The 19925-nt window shown below is 43.5% G+C and overlaps 1 protein-coding gene across 3 annotated transcripts in view; it reads left to right on the plus strand.

The window, feature by feature from the left end:
* Positions 1 to 3648, plus strand: part of Sox30 (SRY-box transcription factor 30) — a 29681-nt gene extending 26033 nt beyond the window's left edge. For all 3 annotated transcript variants that reach the window (XM_087574461.1, XM_087574462.1, NM_001427190.1), the window contains one exon: positions 2612 to 3648. In XM_087574461.1, coding sequence (XP_087430587.1) covers positions 2612 to 2993 — 382 coding nt within the window. In that variant the 3' untranslated portion in view covers positions 2994 to 3648. The remainder of the gene's footprint in view (positions 1 to 2611) is intronic.
* Positions 3649 to 19925: the final 16277 nt, after the last annotated feature.

The raw sequence follows: 19925 nt of genomic DNA on the forward strand, positions 1-19925 counted from the left end.
TTGAAAAATACAAGTGTGTAGGCCCTGCCCTAGATGGAGGAATCCAGAAGCTACGAGTGAAGCCTTAACAATAGCATTCCTTTGTATTTGGGACTTAATATTTGTACAACTTTATGGAACTTGGTGCATTTACACAGTATGAAATAAAGGATAATAAAACATTTCCATCGCTAAGTAGTAATCGTGTTATGTGCTTGGAATTTTACTCTTCAGTCATTTGAAATGCAGCACAGATTGTCTTAACCAGTAGTTACCTAGTTGCTCTAGAAAAGAACCAGTATCTGCCACTCTGTGGTTTAGTGCCATACCCTCCGCCCTTTCCAGTCTCCAGCCATCAGATTCCGCTGTTCTTCCCCAAGACCACCTTACTAGTTTCCACAAATGATTGATAGCATGTCCTGTGTATTCCTGTCTGCCTTTTTTCACTTAACATAGTTCCCATTTCTACTCATGTTGCTGCAAATAGTTTTTAGTATTGACTTCTCTTGATGACTGAATAGAATTCTAGTGTGTAGTGATACCACAGCATCATCATCTGTTCATTCATTGGAGGGCATTGGATTGGTTGTGTATTTGTGAATGAATACTGCAATAAGAAATATGGGAATATAAGTATCTTCTAGTATAGTGACCTCAGCTTGGAATGTGTCTTACCTAGTTGGGGACTTCCATATACCCATTTGATTATTTCCTTTTTTGGTATTTAGTGGCTCTGTATTCTAAATATTGATCCATTGTTGAATGAATAATTTTCAAGTGTTTTTCCCACTCTGTACTCTCACTCTTTACTGTGTGAGAACTTCTTAGTTCATCGTCCCATTTTTCTGTTTTTTTGTCTGTGCCTTTGGGTCCTGTCATTAAACCCAAGTCATCCCCTGCATCACAACAAGATATGCATGCTTTCCTCCTGCTCCCTGCAGTGCTGTTATGATTTCGTGTTCTCTGTGTAGGCCTTTGCTCCACTGTCAGCAAGAGAATGGGATGCAGTGTTGTTCTGCTGTCCATGTAGATTTAATTGTTCCAGCACTGTGTAGTAAAAAGACTGCGTTTTCTTTGTCCATGTTTTATTTTTGTGGCTTTGGTGAATGGGTTGATCTCTTAATTTCCTTTCCAGCAATTTCACTGTATGGCCTGTGTTTGGAATCCTAGGGCACATGGTAATGATGTGGGAGAATGCAAGTTTGAGGTCAGCCATGGTTTTATACTAAGCTCAAGGGCAGCCAGGACTGCACAGAGAAAGCCCAATTTCTGTCTGCCTAGGCATGTTCTCCAGCTTTACTAAATTTATATATCACTTCTAACTTCTTGATGGGGAATTTAGATTTTTCTCTATATAAAATCATGCCACATGCAAATATGGATAATTTACCTTCTAGTCTAGATATTCTAGTTTCTCTTTCCTGGTACTTATGCTGCGACTCTTCAGTGCTGTGCTAAGTAAGAGTGGTGAAATGAGGTACCTTTGTGGTTCATAACCTTTGAGGAAATGCTTGTAGTTTCCTTGCTCGATGTCATATCGGCTGTGGGGTTTGTATACATAGCCTTTAGTATTTAGAAGACTTCCTTCTATATATCATTTGGTAACAGTGTTTTGCCATGAAAAAAATATTGAATCTTATTTCACACTCTTTGTGTACGGAGATGAAAATATACCACAGTCCTGAATTGTGATGTTGTGTTATACTTACTGGTTTGTATATGTTGAATCCTTACATTACATTTTATCACGGAGTTTGATCTTTTCCATGTACCAATAAATATAGGTCACGAGTATTTTATTGAGAAATTTTTATGATGTTTATAAAAATTAAGTCCCATGTTTATCCAAAATATGGGTCTATAGTTTTCTTGATTTTAGTACCAGGGTAGTGAGTGACTGGCATTCCATGAGTTTTACAAATGAATGTGATCATTGTGTTAGCTGTCACTAGATGGCGCTCATGAGCCCAAATTCTGTGTAATTCCTGTTCACCTCAGAAGAGATTAATCCCTAAAGAGAATTGGCAACTGGATTTGAGCAACAAGATTAATAGCTTTGCCTTTCAAAAGTCAGTTGTAAAACTACAGAAGTTTTTTCTCAAAGTCTTGCTCCATGGTGCTTTTTGTTTGTTTGCAAAATCCCTTTGAAAGCCTAGTGTGGCATCAGTTCTAATACCTGCTAGTACTGAGAATATTCTGTGTGGTTTGTTACTGTGTCCCTTGTAAAATCAAGCTGGAGGTTTCTGTTCCAGACCTTTGTATTGAGCGGCCCTTCCCTTTCAGCCATTTACAGTTTACACGTTAGCCTGCCCTTTTCATTGTCACATAATTGTATTTCCATTTCCAACACTCCGTATGCTGTGAGATGGTACAGAGGCCAGGGTGGGACTGTCTTGGTCCTGGTCATCAAAGGTAAGGCGCTGGAAACCAGGAAGCAGTGATCCTGTTGGGGGTGGGCGGTGGCCATCCAAACTGCCTTTGCTGTTTTGGGTGGGGATCGATAGGCAGTGGGAAGATGTCAAAGAAATGCTTTCTAAGCCCTAAAGAGAATGCAGTTAACTCATAATCTGTGAGCCCGCACTGTGGGCAAGATCTGATGTAATTTCTGTTTGTGTTTGTTTTTCTGTCACAGCACGTGCCCTTATAGTCGGCCTCCTTTTGGCTATGGAAATTTTCCCAGTTCAATGCCAGAATGTCTTGGTTATTATGAAGACAGGTACCAAAAACATGAGGCTATATTTTCAGCTTTAAATAGAGACTATCCTTTCAGAGACTATCCAGACGAGCACACACACAGTGAAGATTCTCGGAGCTGTGAGAGCATGGATGGGCCTCCTTACTACAACAGTCATGGCCACAGTGGGGAAGAGTATTTGAATCCCATGCCTCCGCTGGACATTGGAGCCTTGGAGAATGTCTTCACAGCCCCAGCATCAGCTCCCTCTGGTGTCCAGCAAGTCAATGTCACTGACAGCGATGAGGAGGAAGAAGAAAAAGTGCTCAGGAATTTATAGTTTAAAACAAATTTGCGCAGAAAATAAACATTTCTTAAAATATAATCTGGGTCAGTTGGTGTGAGAAAAAAAAGCCTAGAATGCTTTGCTGAGCGTTTTCAGCCATGATCTGAGGAGTCAGAACCAAGTGCCATTCATGTCTTCCTAAGTTCTCCTTAGTGACCCTGGACTCCCGGATGCCTCAGCGTAGGGATCTTAAAATCTAAAGTAGTTACTATCGTGGCTGAAATTTGCACCAACATGTGATAGCATTCCTTTATCTTGGAAAATTCGAAATACTGAAAGCCCCCGCGGCGTGGAGGACATATGTGAGTATCTATCTGCACAGCAAGTGTGATTAGCATTTTATCTCAGGGTACATTATTTTATTTTTCTGAAAAATTTTTGGTGTTTATATATTTATGGATGTTGTCAGTTTTTATGTAACATTTTGAAAATATTTTTGATAACTTGTAGACATGGACTAGAACTCAGTTGCTAAATTTAATTTACACTAATAACCAATTATAAGTTAAAATGTATTTTAATGACACCTGGGCAGTTCTTTCAGATATAGTCATTTCTGTTACTGAACATTTTGTCATCATTTTAACTCTTTCCCATTTGGTATGCATTGTTATATTGTTGTTGTAACTAAATAAACAGATGAAAATGCTCTCGTTAAATGTTTTCTGTTGAGAGGAGGGAGATGAGCGCTGGCTGGGGTGGTAGCTTCCATGCCACTTGCAGATACTTATCAGCCACCAGCAGAGTGGTGCAGAGCCCTGGTGATTCGTGTATCAATTACGTGTGTCATTGCTGCAACAAAATACCTAAGAAAAGCAACTCAAGGAAGGATTTATTTTGCCTCATGGTTTGACGGTGCAGTGCATCATGGGGGAATGCATGACGTTAGGACCATGAGGTGGCTGGCCACATTCCAGCTGTGCTCAGGAAGCAGCAGATGAATAGTGGTGTTAAGCTTGCTTCCTCTTTGTAAGTTGAAAACCCCAGCCCATGGATGATGCTATCCACATTTAGAGTGTGCCATCCCTTCTCAGTTAACCTGATACACAAAATTCCTCAGACATGCCAGAAATATGTCTTCCATGTGATTCTAGATCCTGTCAGGTAAACAACCAGTGTAAGCCATCACAGTTTGCAAGAGATTTGAAATTGTACCATAAAAGATGTGTATGTATATTCTAATGTTGTTATGCAAGTCTGCATATGATTTAAATAATCCTCAAAGGGGTTATTGGGTTCATCGGAAACCATGGAATTTACTTAAAATTCTAGACACTTGTACACTTAACTCACAGTGAAAACCAACGAAAATGCCATTTGTTTTGTCACAACTTGGCAAGCATCCATCTGCAAATGAAGTAGACCCCTTCGGAGTAGAGTAAGATGGCCGGAGCTAAGATCATTTTAAAAGATATCTACAAGGAAGAAAGTGAATTGGTGGGAAATTGCCACAAATCAGGACACTTCACTCAGGCACCTGTGTAAATTGTATAAACAGAAGTCTTCTTACTTCAACTTTATAAATGTGAACTTCCAGTGGCTGGATGTTAGAGGTGAGATTTTTTGAAAGAAGCCCGTGTTGTCGCTGTCTCATAGTTAATGGCAAAGTATTACTGCAAAGCTGTTGGGGAAAATGTTTGTTTCCTGAGGTAAACCTCTGAACATTTTTTAAGACTCAAGAGTATGTCCAGGAAAACTTGCTTTAGAACTTCAGATCGACTGGGAACCATAATCATCCCATAATGGAACAGAGTGGGGTTCAGTGTGTATCATTCAATGCTGGAATCCTGCAGCCTTGCTACTAAACTAAAAATTACTGTCGGTGATGTGTTTCAGCACCCTTAAGTTGTGGATAGAATGTTTTCACGTCTATAATTTTTTTCAGGTTTGATACTCTTGTGTGTGTGTGCACCCATGAATGCAGGCCTGGAGGCCAGAGGATGGCATGGTTATCTTTTTCAATCATGTCTCACTGAGCCCAGAGCCCACTGTCTCCATCTTACCTAGTTCTGGTTTACAGATGTGCACCCCTGCACCTAGCTTTTACATACGTACTGAGAATATGAACTCAGGTCCTCAAGTTTGCAGAGCAAGCAGCTTCCCCCACTGAACCATCTCTCCAGCTTTGATATTCTTTAATTGCTTACCACAGGTAATTTTGATGTAAAGAACAAATCCAGAATTCCTTGGATGATAAAAATATGTCATTTTATGTGTGAACTAAAGGAACATTATTATATAACTACCTATTAAACAGTTAATGTCTCAGAGAAATGTATACAACAGCTTGACCTGTTTTTTTTTTTTTGTTTTGTTTTGTTTTGTTTTTTTGTTTTGTTTTTTTGGTTCTTTTTTTTCCGGAGCTGGGGACCGAACCCAGGGCCTTGCGCTTCCTAGGTAAGCGCTCTACCACTGAGCTAAATCCCCAGCCCCCAGCTTGACCTGTTTTATCCCATCTCACTTAAAAGGCTTTCATCATAGACCTTATCTTGCAGACAGATTGGTTGAGGAAATCACGGTGTAAAACAACAGAAAGGTAAAGTTCATAGTTAACTATCCAAATCACCTGTTTCCAGGGTAGCCTTTCACTTCTGATTTCTTCCACAGTTGTGTTTTAAAAGAATTATTATTCAGTGGTGATATGTTTGTGTGTGTGCCATTGTGAGCCATGGCAGTGGAAACCATGAGAGGGCATAGGATCTTATGGAGCTGGAGTCATAAGAGGTTGTGAGCCATCCAACATAGGGGCTAGGAACCGAGCTTGGGTCCTCTGGAAGAGCAGAAAATGCCTTTAACCACTGCCTCATCTACAGTAGCTAGGCAGTAGGTAGGATTAAGCAATCTCTTGATAACCTCTTCTCCATGCTGGCATCAGAGGTCAGGAGTTCAGGTTGTTTATAGAAAGAACCACAGTGTAAATTGGATTAGAAACCTGTGTATTATTTAGGCAAGACCAACCTCAGATAATCATGCAAGCCCACAAAGTACTCACACCTGTTCCCTTACAAGTTTCAAACCAAAGAATGACTAGAGAGGTCAGCAGATTAAACAGACACACCTACCCCCAAGGGTATCAGTTTATCACTAGTGAGGGAAATCCCAGTGTTCAGAGCCACACAAGCGGTTCCTGACTGACCGCCTCACTGTCTTGTTTGTTCTTGTTAAGGTGGATTTTGTTGGATTTGTTATGCTTCAGACGTCACTCAAAGTGTTTAGGACTCTAGACTTAAGTGCAGTATTTGAAAATTAAAAACCCTTTGTACTGCAAGGAGATAGGAATGGTGCCTTCCTGAGAAGCCAAGTTAGAAAGGAGAGAGGGATTTCCTCAGGGTGCGCTAATTAGACCCCAGCACTTCAGATGTTCTGGCTAAATTTGATCAGACAACTTTGGAAGCTGGTGTCATGAACCACTTGAAAGATAGTCCTCATAATGTCACCTTAGGGTTCCACACTTACTGCTTGAGATGCCTCTTTTGTTTTAACAATGTCTACTGACATCACCCAGTAAATACTTTGGAAAATGCTGGTAAGTGACTACTGGTGGTGAATTTCACACATGGATTCCAGCAATACTTACCTTAAGTGCTTGGCTAAACAAAAGCAGCTTCTGACCAAATTTTTTAAAAATTGTATCTAACAGTCTTCAAATATTAAAGAATTAAAACTTGTAATTATTGTAATTCACTGCCAGCTATTAAACAGGGTTTTTAATGAACAATGACAGTGTATCCAAGAATTTATGCAGGCAGATGTGGTTTTAACTGTCAATCAGCTGTCAGGAGAGTTCTGCCTGAGGGAAAACATTTGACATGTTTAAGAAAAATGTATTAGGGGAAGTTCACTGTACCAAGTGAAAGATTTCTTAAGGACATTTCTTTTCTTTTCTTTTTTTTTTTTTTTTTTTTTTTGGTTCTTTTTTTCGGAGCTGGGGACCGAACCCAGGGCCTTGCGCTTCCTAGGCAAGCGCTCTACCACTGAGCTACATCCCCAACCCCTCTTAAGGACATTTCTGCCTGCTTTGACCATATTCACACTCCACTTTCCTCAGTTTCTCCATTAATCTCCTGTCTCTTCCCTGAAAGTCCCCTTTTAATTTCATGCTTGCTCCCCATCAACCTGTGTGTGTGTGTGTGTGTGCGCGCGCGCGCTCGAGTGCGCATGATAAAATCTAGGTTCTACACATGACAGGAAATGTGACATTTGTCTCTGAATCTGGCTTATTTTGCTTCGTACAGTATCTCCCCATCCATCTACCTTCCTTCCGATGACATACTTTCATTAGTCTTTACATCTGAATAAAACTTTATTGTTGTGTTATGAGACAGCTCTGTGGTCTGATGGCTTGCCTTGAAGCCTAAAACTCTTGAGTTCTAGCCCCAGGTCCCATGTGGTAGTGGACACCTGGTCAGAATCTCTACCCTCACCTCTTGTGACTCAAGCAGCTGCAAACCCTGACCCTCTCTCTAGGAGCCTCTGAGAGCACAAAGTCACCCCAGGTCTCTGTCAAAAGGACTACTGTTCCTTAGGTGCACAGAATTAGTCTCCATCTGAGCGCAGAATCTTTGTAGTGCTAATCTGCTGTGTTTTTATTTTCGTCTTTTGTTTTTGTTTTTTGGGACAGGGTTTCTCCTTGTGGCCCTGTCTGTCCTGAAACTCACTCTATAGACCAGGCTGGCCTTGGACTTAAAGATCCACCTGACTCTGCCTCCCGAGTGCTCCGGTTAAAGGTGTATGCCACGCCACCACCTGGCTGGATTACATTTTTGATAAGCTTATAGCAGTTCTTACACCTTCCATTGGCACTGGACCATTTGAACGTCTTCAAGTTTGTTTTTACAAACCATCTAACCACATCAAAGGTCCTCTTCAGAAGATAGGAAAAAGGCTGCGCTCTACCAACTCTATGATGAAATCTCCAGGCAATCTCTTATTCTGACAAATGAAAAGGAGGATTTTCTCTGTGCTGGGATGTGAGGTTGGAATGGCTGACAGGAGAGCTGAGTAGCTGGGGCAGATACAGTTGCCTCAGGTACAGTTTGGACTACAACATGAAGGGTGGTGAGCAGATCTCATGGGAAACCAGCCTAGTCCGTCCTGGACCATGCTTTGTCCCAGCTCTGCCTAATCCCAGCTCAGTCCTCAGGTCTCAGTTTACACATCCCAGCTGTCACCAGTGACTGCAGTCCTTTCCCCTTTTGGTAACAGAACCCTACAATTCAATCGTATGTGACCATGCTGGAAAAAAAAATGTTGTTTCCGTTCTCGAAGTAGGGTGTGGTCAAGTAGTGGAGTTCTGGACTCCTGAGATACCAAGGGATAGTCCCAAAATATGTTTAAAGGGAGGTTCCATACTTCTCTTTGCCACTGTGACCTTCCTACCGGAATCAGGTAGTGATGGCTGGCATCTCGGCAACCATCTTGGACTGCATAGGCCTCATTCTGAAAGTGTGAGCACCACATCTGAACTGGGTGGATTGTTAACACTGTATGAAAGCAAAAGAAACATCCAGCCACACTAATCTGCAATGATTTGGGTTTCTCTGTCACGTGAAGCTGGACCAGACTCTTCCCAATACAGGCTTTTGTCCTCCAGAATGCATGCAAAAGCCCTCACAGCCTGAGCCCAGTTCCTGCTTTGTGTTGTACACAAGGCAGGTGTGTACATCTCCCTCTAGAGTCGAAGCTCTTTTGGGATCAACCAAGACCAGTGCTCTATTCTACAGACCAGAAAGACGTGTGTACTGGCGAGCAGGACAACGGGTGCAGCCTTGCATTCTTAGCCTCACAGGCAGTGAAATTCACGGGGCAGCAGAGAAGTAGTGCTCCCCAGGTCTGCCCTAAGTAGTACCTAGGCGTCTCTAAGAGTAACATCCTGTTTCTCCAGGGTCTGAATATTAAAGGCCAAGTCCTGAAAAGCTACATCTTGTCAAGGCTCCCCAGCTGATCGTAACGCCCACTAGGAAACAATTGACAAATGGTGTTCGGAAACTTCTGGATAACACCAGCCAAATGTCCACTCTCCTTCCCTGCCTATGCCACTTTTAAGGACCAACACTTCAGTGCCTTTCCACACATAAGCTCAAGGAAATCGCCCAACTGAGAATTGCTCCCAACAACGTAGAGGCAGAGGAAGGAAAACAGCAGGTTCAAAATCCTCCCAGGATGATTCCTACACTGAAAAATAAAAACTGAGAAATCTTTTTATTTATTTTTTCATTATTTTTAGCATTGTCCATGTGGTTCTGGTCCATTAACTGAGCTACTTGGAGAGTGAGGCAGGAGGATCTCAAGTGTATGGTCCACCTGTGCTACAGGGTGAGTTCAAGGCACTTGCTGCCAAGTCTGATGACCTGAGTTTGATTCCCAGGACCTACTAGTGAAAGGACAAGCTGTCTCTCTCGAGTTGTCTACTGACCACTGTGCACGCGCCTTCACCCGTTGAGCTATTGCTTATCCCTATGCCTTATTTCGAGACAAGGGTCTCACTAAATTGCCCAGGGTGGACTTGAACACGAACACACACACACACACACACACACACACACACACACACACACAGAGAGAGAGAGAGAGAGAGAGAGAGAGAGAGAGAGAGAGAGAGAGAGACTTAAAAAATAATAAAAATAGCCAAATGGCAGAGAGCTTTGCATGTGTGAGACACTAAAAAAATAATGTATTTATTGAAATCACTTCCATCTGTAATTCTTCCGTTTCCTTGACTTCCCCATGCCGACTCCTACGGTCAAAGGTTCCTAGAGCCCAGCAAGGTACCTGAAGCACACCCCACAGATAACTGAGGAAGCAGTCAACAGAAGCCGCACTTGACTTACTCTTCTCTCCTAGCTGATAGCGTCACTACCTCACTCAGTTCTCCTAACAGGTTTCTCCAGAGGTCTTTATTTGCTATGGCCTTTGTCCAGTTAAAGGAGGCCTTAAAGAGGGGAGATAACGTCAGCTCAAGGCCACCCAACAAATGTGCACATTTAAGGATGGAACTCTGGTTCTCCCTGCCTTTGTACTAGGCTTTATTGCTATCCCAGGTGTTCGTTCACTCACTCATTTTTTCTCTTCTGTCATTTCTCTCTTCTTCCTCCTCTATTCCTTCACTCTTTGTGCCTCCTCTTCCTCCTCCTCTTCTCTTCCTTCTCCTCTTCCTCCTCTTTCTCTTCCTCCTCCTCCATTTGTAGATAAGTCTTCTCTCTGTGTAGCCCTGGCTGTCCTAGAACTTGTTCTGTAGTCCAGGCTGGTCTCAAACTCAGAGATCCTCCTGTCTCTACTTCCTGAATGCTGGGATTAAAGTTGCGCACCATCATGACCTGCCCACTTTTTTCTTTCATTGGTTTATTTCAGATCTGTCTGGAAGTTTAGTTTTGTTTTGCCGCTGCTGTTTATGCGGCCCTGAAAGCATTTTAGCTGCACCTTTTATTTGGGTGATTGTGCTCTCCATGACAGGTGCATCACTTAGCTATCCCCTCTTGACATCTTTCTGTGCATTGGGTCTACTGATGGACTCGAGCTGTCTGGCATTTCTACCACATGCTTTGTGGAAATTAAGACTTCTGGACTACCCCAGGATCCATAAAACCTCAGCTCCTCCCCAGAGATAAACAGCCTTTCTCCATTCTGGTTTGAAGGAGGAGGAGGAAGGCAGGTAAAACACTGCATGTTTCTTCCTAGATGTATTGAGCAAGCTTAATGACGGTGCCTAAATGTCAGGGTACAGCTACTCTATTTCTAACACCCATATCTACCGTGATAGCCCAGAGCAGTATGGAATCTTGAATCACCTCTTGTTTGCAAAGTGTCTTCCTGAAGAAGGAGGACAAAGCAGATGGCTCTAGAAAGGTGAGTAGAGGAGACGAATACAGATACAAGATTGATCGCCAGTCTTGAGCAGGATTGTTTCCTGGAACAAAGAAGCAGTGCTCAAGTAGACCCCAGAGTAGATACGGAGGCTGAATGTAAATAAAGACAAAGAGATGACTGATTAAAGACTCTACATCCTGGCATCCAGAGAGGAACCCTGGAGTCAGCCCTTCCAACAGTCTGGCTTTGTTTAGCTTATCAAACCTGGACAGAGCAAGTGTCCTAGAATCCACCCACGCCACTAAAAACAAGCCTGAACAAGCCTGGCACTGTCTATCAGTCATCTCGGCATTTTGACAGTTCAGTCCCGGCCACCAGCCAAATGTAAATCAAGACCTCCAAGACATCATGCCTTAGCCACTCGTGAGGTCAGTGTCCCGACTTTTAAAAGCACAAAGGGCCATTTGAGTTGGAAAGTCCCACTAAACCCTACTGAAGCACACAGCCCACATTCGGATCATCTTTCTGAACAGTGTCTTGCTTTGGAAGGCACAGCTGTTGCCGAGACCCCTGAATGCAGCCTGCTATTCTCTGTGGAGGCCATGACAGATTAGCATAGTTAATTTGAGATGCTGTCAAGCCCTCTAGTTTGTCCCTTCCTCCAAATAGCCTCTAGAGCCCACTGCTGACTTTTGCCAAAGAATCCATGTTTGTTTGCCAAGTGGGTAAGCTTGGCTAATGATTGAATTTAGCATATGACTTTGGGAATAGTGTCAGCCCTGTGTAGACCTGGGGCCATTGACTCAAGATGAAAGTTGATTCTGTGTCATCGGGGGAGTGGGTATTAGGAGCACACACTTCTGTGAAGTGTGGTTTTCAGAGAATTCAACGGAAACTTGAGACATGGATCAAGGTCAAAGTCAAGGCCAGGTTTATGCCCGCAACAGCTGTGGCTTTCAGACTGTTTCAGGGTGAAGAAGTTGAATTAACAGCTGCAGGTTTATCTCTCGATCTGGGCATGGTAGGCAACGGGTGCAACTACAACCGAGACAGTGCTGTAGGGAATTTTCTTCTTCAGTGAAAAAAAATTAAGATTTATTTTGTTTTATGTACATGAGTGTTTTGCCTGCGTGTGTATCTGGGTACTGTATGCATGCCTGGTGCCTGTAAAGGTCTGAAGAGGGTACCAGATCCCCAGGAGCTGGAGTTACAGATGGTCGTGAGCCATCATGTGAGTGGTGGGAACCGAACCCAGGTCCTCTGCAAGAGCAGCACGCACTGTTACCCAGTGAGCCATCTCCAGCCCACAATCAGTAAATTTTAAATTATGTCTTAGAATCTGTGGTATTTTGCCAAAACTGAATGTATGAAGTTTGATCTCTCTAACACTTAGGACTTTCTAAGTAGAGGCTAACCCTTTGGCCTAAAGACGTTCCAGACCAGTAAGGCTCTAAGGAAGCTTAACGGTTTTCTATTCTACTTTCGGGAACTGTGTAGCTCTCCTATGCTGCTTCTCAGTCTTAGATCCACAGAAGATATAACTGGTCGTTACCAGTTCTCCCTTTCTATCAGATATCCTTTCTGTTTGCAGAGGTGGCCCTGCTAGCTCCTGATATGCCGAGCTGCTCTCAGGGTAAAAGCAGTTTGCTATCTCTGACCTGTGCATTTATAGGGAAAAAAACTCTGAGCCTGAGATGGAAAGAACTTGGCCGTGTCGTAAGTCAGTGTATTTGGGGAAAGCTAAATAAAGGATATGGAGTTCTTAGGAATGTCAAATGTAGCCATGCCTTTTATCCTAGCACTCTGGAGGCAGAAGCAGATGGATCTCTGTGAGTTTGAGGCCAGCCTGGTCTACAGAGTGAGTTCCAGGACAGCCAGGACTGTCTTTAAAGAAAGGGGGGATGGGAGAAGAAAGAATAGAAAAAAATAAATGTCGAGGCCAAGTAAAACCAAAGGCACTTTGGATTCACTTTCCTTTACTTTTTGCATATATATATGTCTCTATAGAAATAAAAATAAATTAAACAAAAAGTCCTCTCAAAAATTACACAAAAAACCATTGTTAACCCAAAGTCATAGATGTTTTCTATATGTGTGTACATAAATATCTCAGTGCCTGTGTTTTTATATGGGAAAAGTTCAGGCTTCCTTCTTAGAGTTTCTGGTTATAATCAATCCTTAATAAAAACAATACTTTGGGCCATAGCCTCAGAATGAACCCGCATTGTAGCTATGGTTTTGTGATCTGCTTTGTGGAAATAGTCATTAGTTATATCTACATTACAAGTAACTTCTATTGTTAGACATTTAGACTCTTTCCCTTTTTTTTTTTTTTTTTTTTTGCTACTCTGAATAAAAACAGCCAGGCTGTCTTCCATCATGAGTTTGTTTGCTTAAGAAAATTTCAAGAAGGAATCTAGGTCAAAAGCAACAGACATTTTTAAAACCCCTGAGGGGCTGGATGTGTAGCTTAGTGGGAGACTACATGCTTAGTATGTTCAAGGCCAGGAGTTCAATTCTCAGCACACACACACACACACACACACACACACACACACACACAGAGAGAGAGAGAGGGGGGGGGGGAGAGAGAGAGACAGAGAGAGAGAGAGAGAGAGAGAGAGAGAGAGAGAGAGAGAGAGGAGAGGGGGAGGGAGAGGGAGAGAGAGAGAGAAACAAATTGGCCCCCAACAAAGTCCAAAGCAGGGAACTAGTGTTCTGTGAAAACCAAAAGGCATGTTCTTTTAGAAATATTTTATTTTTAATTACATGTGTGTCTGTCTGTGTGTGGGTATGTGCACATGAACGCACAATACAGGTGTTCTCAAAAGCCAGAAGAGAGTGTCAGGTCACCTGGAGCTGGAGTTACAGGCAGAAGTGACCTGTCTGACACAAGCAAAACTTGGATCGTCTGTGAAATCGGTACTCACACTCATAGCCACCGAGCCATCTCTCCAGTGTTTGCAGTAGTTTCTCTAATACAGGCTGTCGCCATTTCTGTTGACCCACCCCCTGTTTGTATGCTGCCTATAACAGCATGAAGTTCTCGAAGGCAGGAATACATTTTTCATAATCCCTGTGTATTGGACACATAATTACAATGATGAATTAACCTCTGCTGAAAATTTGCTAAGTAGTCACACCAGGCATTGGCTCGTGGGTCCCACAACATGCAAGAAGTTCAGAGAGGTTGAGGGACCTCCTAATAGGGCTGGCACACAGGTGAACCTGACTAGAGCTTGTCACTTACTAACTCCTTTGGCGGCAGAAATGTCTGTCTGTAAGATCCCTCATATTGTCTTCTGCTGATAGAACAGATAGAGACATCTCAGGAAGGGGTACCCAGACAAGTGGATGCAATCTGCATTATTCCAGTCAGCCCCTGACTCCAATAGTCCCCAAAGAATCTTAGCAATGCTAAGAGGGGGTTTGAGGGTCTGACCTGAGGTGATATTTTTATGGAGGATTTCTGCAGACTGGGAACTCTCAAAGGGAAGCTTGAATTAACCCTTGTAAAAATACAGCCATCTACGATAGACATTGGCATTTCCTTTTTATAGAGTTCAGTGCTAAGAATAGCCCCAGCCTCCTTAACTAACCTTCCAACTTTTGAAAAGAATAGTACTTATGAGGATGCCTGGAGGCTGCTGGGGTTGTCCTAGCCTCGTTCCTGTGACTTGTCTGAAGGAGGATGTGAAAGACTCAGGCCCGACCCCACACTTCTCCCACACCCTAGTCACCAGGCGGAGAGAATGGATTCCTAAGGAAGGAAGGTAGGGGATGTGAGGAGGAGTGGGAGGAGGCTGCAAGTTGTGCTTAGAACCAAGTCATCAGATCACCTGCCTCTGGTCCAGGCCGCTGTCTCCATTGCTCCCCCTCCTCCAGCCACCCAATCCAGCACTCTGCTTCTAACATCACCAAAGAGGGAAACAGGAATAGCTGATTCTTTCTGCCGAGCTGTGCTTTGATGTGGTGACCTACCATTTGTCCAGCCATTGAGCTACACCAGTTCCATTTTATTACTACAAATATAGTTATTACGCACATTTAGTCATAAATTTGGGGAGGCATATGCATACCCAGGCATTAAACTGCTGGGTTATGGCGTAAGTTATAACAAACTGCCGGATTGATTTCCAATGTGTATCATTCTAAGTGCTACATAATAGCTTCTCATGACATTCTAATGGCGTTTCCCCGGTAACTATTCACACTGAGCACCTTTTCCTGTAGTGTGCAAATCTTTTGACTTTTTTTTTTTTTTTTTTTTTTGAGCTGCCTTCTTTTTATCCAATTCTAATTGCCCCTTCCCTGTGTCTGGTGCGAGACTCTGCTTTCCCATAGCAAACATTTCATTTGGCTATGGCTCTCACTCGCACTGTTTGATAACATATTTCAGAGTAAAAACACTCTTTTTTTATTTTAATGGCATATAGCGTCAATTTTCTCTGTTACAGTTTCTGTTTCTCTGTGTATGAGGGCTTTGCTTACCTCAGGCTGTGAATTTCTCTCGTGATTTCTCAGTGGGCCCAGTGCTGTGGATCCAACCTAAGGAAGGCCTTATGCATGTAAGGTAAGTGTTTGGGTCACTGAGCTATGTCCTTGGCCTTCAAGATTTCTTCCTGATGGTTCACAGTTTTAGCTTTTACACGATCCCCGTTAGTTATTTCAAGTTAAGTTTCGCATACAATGTGAGATGCTGGTCAGGATTCTGCATTTGGCACTTGGTCGTTTTCAGCTGGGTATACTGGACGCCATTCTTCCCCTCTGACCCCCCCTTGGGTTTCTGTCCCATAGCAACTCGCCACTTTGTGTGGATTTACCTCTCTTCCTGCTCTTCGCTAAATCCGTGGTAGCCTTGGCTGAGAACTTGGCACCTCTGATATGACATCTCTTTATCTATTGAAAGAGACAACAGCACTTTGCTCTAAGGGACATTCCTTTTCCTTCAAAGGATGGTGGCTTCAGCACTTGGCATGGCCAGCCCTCCAGACTGGACCTTATTCTTCCCAAGTTGAATAAAAACATCAGCGATCTTTACAAAGCAGTTTCCCATTTGCAAAGCACTCCCAGCTCTGTTATTGGCTATGATCTTACCACATTCTTTCACCTACAGCTGTAAGACCCCAAGATCAGATGTCCAAAGTAGTCAGCCTTGAATTTGGTCTACACTTAGTAGATACGAGTGAGCTGGGCAGTCCTGACGACGGGGCTGTCCTTTGCTCATCCTTGGATTCCCCCTTAAGATCCACACCATCTGCCTTACACATCAATGTTCTGTAGTGACATGACTTCATTTAGTCAACAAAGAATTTACTGTGGTTGCTCTAAACATTAGTCATATCTCTACTCCCCCCCCCCCCAACACACACAGAAATCTCTTTGGTCCTGGATGAGCTGTAATCGGCCCACACTGACACTGACACCCCATGCATGGCTCTCATCTCTCCTCCCCATGTTTCCCAGATCCCCGCCATTACGTCCCAAATCATAATCATCAGCACTGCTAAACCAAAGGTTGTGACGGGGCATGGTGAGAAGCAGTATTTATTAAAAAAGCTATGGGGTAGGAGATTTCACACAGTGAAGGGTGAGGGTACAGCTGAGGTTGGGAGAGCACATAATTAGAACTATGGTTCCCCATGGAGGGCCAATGACATTAGAAATAAAGTCTGGCTGCTCTTGGAAAGGAGATAGCATGAAAAGTCTCGTTTGGTGGATGGAGACATGGGACTTATGGGAGGATCCAGCCTGCCTTCCCAGCCGTATAGTACATCTGAGTCTGATCTTAGATTTCTTTGTGTTGCATTAGAACAAAACGGTGGGGGTTGGGGATTTAGCTCAGTGGTAGAGCGCTTGCCTAAGAAGCACAAGGCCCTGGGTTCGGTCCCCAGCTCCGAAAAAAAGAACCAAAAAAAAAAAAAGAACAAAACGGTGACAAGAGCTGCCTGTATCATCACGCTCACCATCGTCACCACCGCCTTCCCTGCCTCCCCTGAAACACTCTGGATGTGCAGTGTGCAGCGCTGGATTCGTCCCACGTTATTTTCTTTTCTTTTTTTTTTTTTTTTTTTTTTTTTTTTTTTTTTTTTGGTTCTTTTTTTCGGAGCTGGGGACCGAACCCAGGGCCTTGCGCTTCCTAGGTAAGTGCTTTACCACTGAGCTAAATCCCCAGCCCTAGCTAAATCCCCAGCCCTCCCACGTTATTTTCTACTCCTGAAAGTACCTTTGACATTTTACAGCTGAGGAATTTTGACCACAGTAATTACTCAAAAGGCACAAGGGAGAGACACGAGTCCAACCCAAGTCTACCTGGTCCTAATTTTCCTTGATGTAAAACCTCTCTAAATCACAGTTCTAACTCTCTCTGCTAATTGAGAAGTCATCCACGTGCCTAGGATTGAAAATCTGCCCACAGAGGCTTCCATTAGACTATAAATGCCATCCTGAAATGAAGGGCATTAATGATGACTTCATCTATTGTGAAGGAGTCTGGCTTTTTGAAGAAGACAGAAAATCTTTTTTTTTTTTTCCTTATAAGCTCTGCTCTAAATGGGATCTTTAACCTTGAGCCCTCCAAGAACGCTGACCTTGGGAGGCTGCCTTTCCTCGGCCTCAGTCTGTGTCAAAGCTCATTTTCAGGCAAATCTTGTTTGCCCCTGACACGGGGATCTCTGGTTATAGAGAGTGCAGAGGACAGGCCGTGCACTTTCTGCTGATCCCTATGCTTCAGGACTGAGGAGGTGATGATGGACTCAAGTGATTTCTGGGGCCCCTCTTTGGGCCAGATGTCAAGACGATCACGGTGCTACTTTTCTCTGTGTGCTTTCTACCATTCCTGGCTTCAAAGCCCCGTCTCCATCAAAGGAAAGCACTGCTCATCAAATGCATTTGCTCTCTCTTTTGAGTTGGATTTTTCTTTCTTGACCCATCAGGAAAAGCCCTCCGATTTGTAGTCTCTGAATCATGGTCCCCATAGGGCACCAGAATTACTCAGCCTATAAAAGGCTGTAGGGCTATGGAAAGTGGCCCTGGCCCCCAGGAAGTGGCATGACTCATTTAAATGCCATGCATCAGGCAGCACCCACTGTCGTATGCCAACTTGGCCACCTCTTCCTCTGCCCCGCCCCCAGCATCTGTCCACTTCAGCTTTGTCTGTCTGTCCAACTTACAAGCTTATAAACATGGGTCAGAATTAGCTGCTCACAAACCCTGCAACCATCTGAATCCTTGCTTGATAGCCTCATCTGTATTTTTTTTTAAAGTAAGCATGCATTTCACAATCATAATGGTAGGAATATCTTGGGCCCATCATGGGATGCCAAGGCCCTGGTGATAGTGAAGTCATATCGTCATGACAATCACAGAGTTGGTAGTCGAGGTCACTGGACTGATACAGGCTTTAAAGCAATTGAGAAAAGTAACTTGAGCTATCTTCCTAGCTCTCCTGAGCATCGTGAAGAACAGTCGAAAAGTACTGTTTAGTGGAGGTGGTGGTTCGATCCCCAGATATATTCTCTCTACAGTTCCTAGAGCGTCATAAAATCTAGTGTATAAGAGAACACAGAATAACAGTTTTGTAATGGTCTCGGCCAAGCACCATCCTTTTCTGAAGAAGCATTGGTAGCCAGATATCCTTCTCTTCCTTCCTTTTGGGATTCCTCATTATTCTCAGAGTGAAAACCCATCACCTTGGCTGACTCAGAAGCCTTTCCTTGATGAGCTGGTGTTTGTTTATACATGCCTTTAACCCCAGCACTCAGCAGGCAGAGGATCTCTGTGAGCTACAGGCCAGTCAGAGCTATCTAGTGAGACCCCATCTTTTAAAAAAAAATGAAAAAAAAATCCTTTCTGGTTTCTGTCTCTCACTGGCTCTTCTGATGCTGACATCACCACCACCACCACCATCACCACCACCACCCACCCACCCACCCCCGCCTCCTCAAATGCCCAACCGACCTCACCTCCCTGGAACTGAGTATTCAGCTCCCTCCCACTTCCTTTGCAGCTCTGGGTCAATCCCCCAGGTAAAACTGATTATCTTTTGGTCTCCTGTAATCCCTGTTCTCCGAAGATTTCCCATGACTCTCTGCTCTGTACCCACACGGTGCTAAAGACAAGCAGACTTCCCAAGAATGGGCTCATGATCATAGCCTAGAACTTGTCATCCTAGTTGATCCCAGCAACAGCCAATTACTCAAGAAAGGCCATTGTGAGTGACCCACTAGAGCGCCTGGCTTCTCCAAGGGTCAACAAGAAAGAGAGAATCTCTTTGCAAGTCAGGGTCACCGTCACCAGCAACATAATCACATACATTGATTATCAACTAGATGGGAATTAAACTCACCCTGGAGACAAGCCTCTAGGGTTGTCAGAGAGACTGAACTGAGGTGGGAAACCTAGGCTGGATGTGAAGGGCTTCAGTCCATGAGTTGGACTCCCAGACTGAACACAAAACTTAGCACAGGAGCGCACTAGCCTTTTTCTCTCTCTGCTTCCTGACTGAGGACCCGCTGCCTCGTTCATAGTCATCTGTCACCCAGCAGCTTTCATCAATCCTCCTTGCGGGCCATGATGGAGTGAACCCTTGAAGTGTGGGTTGAAATTAACCCCTCCTTCCTCACCTTACTTGTGATCGGTGTTTTGTCACAGACGTGAGAAATCACACACACACATGCATGCACACACGCTCCTGGGTGTCTGCGGTCCATCCTGCCTGATACCCGAGCTGTACTTGAGGGAAAGGACCATAAAAGAAGAACATGAACTCCAAGGTAGGATTCATGAGGGTGGCCCAAGATTTTGTGATTCCCAGATTATTTGATTCCCAAACTCTCTCACCCTTTAATACCCTGATAATTTTTATGGCACCCCTAATTGAAAAGGAAGACTTTACAATCTCATTTATCAAATAACCAGGTGGCCATAATCTTGGCTAATATTTATATCCTAACAGCATAGTAATTATTTGAAAAATGATCTACATAGATGGAAAAACAATGTTGTATTGTATTTTCAATCCAACGCACACTGACTAATAGATTTGTGTTCTTGTTGGACCCAGTACACACCCTCACTTCTTATTTTCAGACTGAACTCCATTTTCATTTCCTACTTTTT

This window comes from Rattus norvegicus, chromosome 10, assembly GCF_021556685.1.
Source record: "Rattus norvegicus strain SHRSP/BbbUtx chromosome 10, alternate assembly SHRSP_T2T, whole genome shotgun sequence".
Lineage (NCBI taxonomy): Eukaryota > Metazoa > Chordata > Mammalia > Rodentia > Muridae > Rattus > Rattus norvegicus.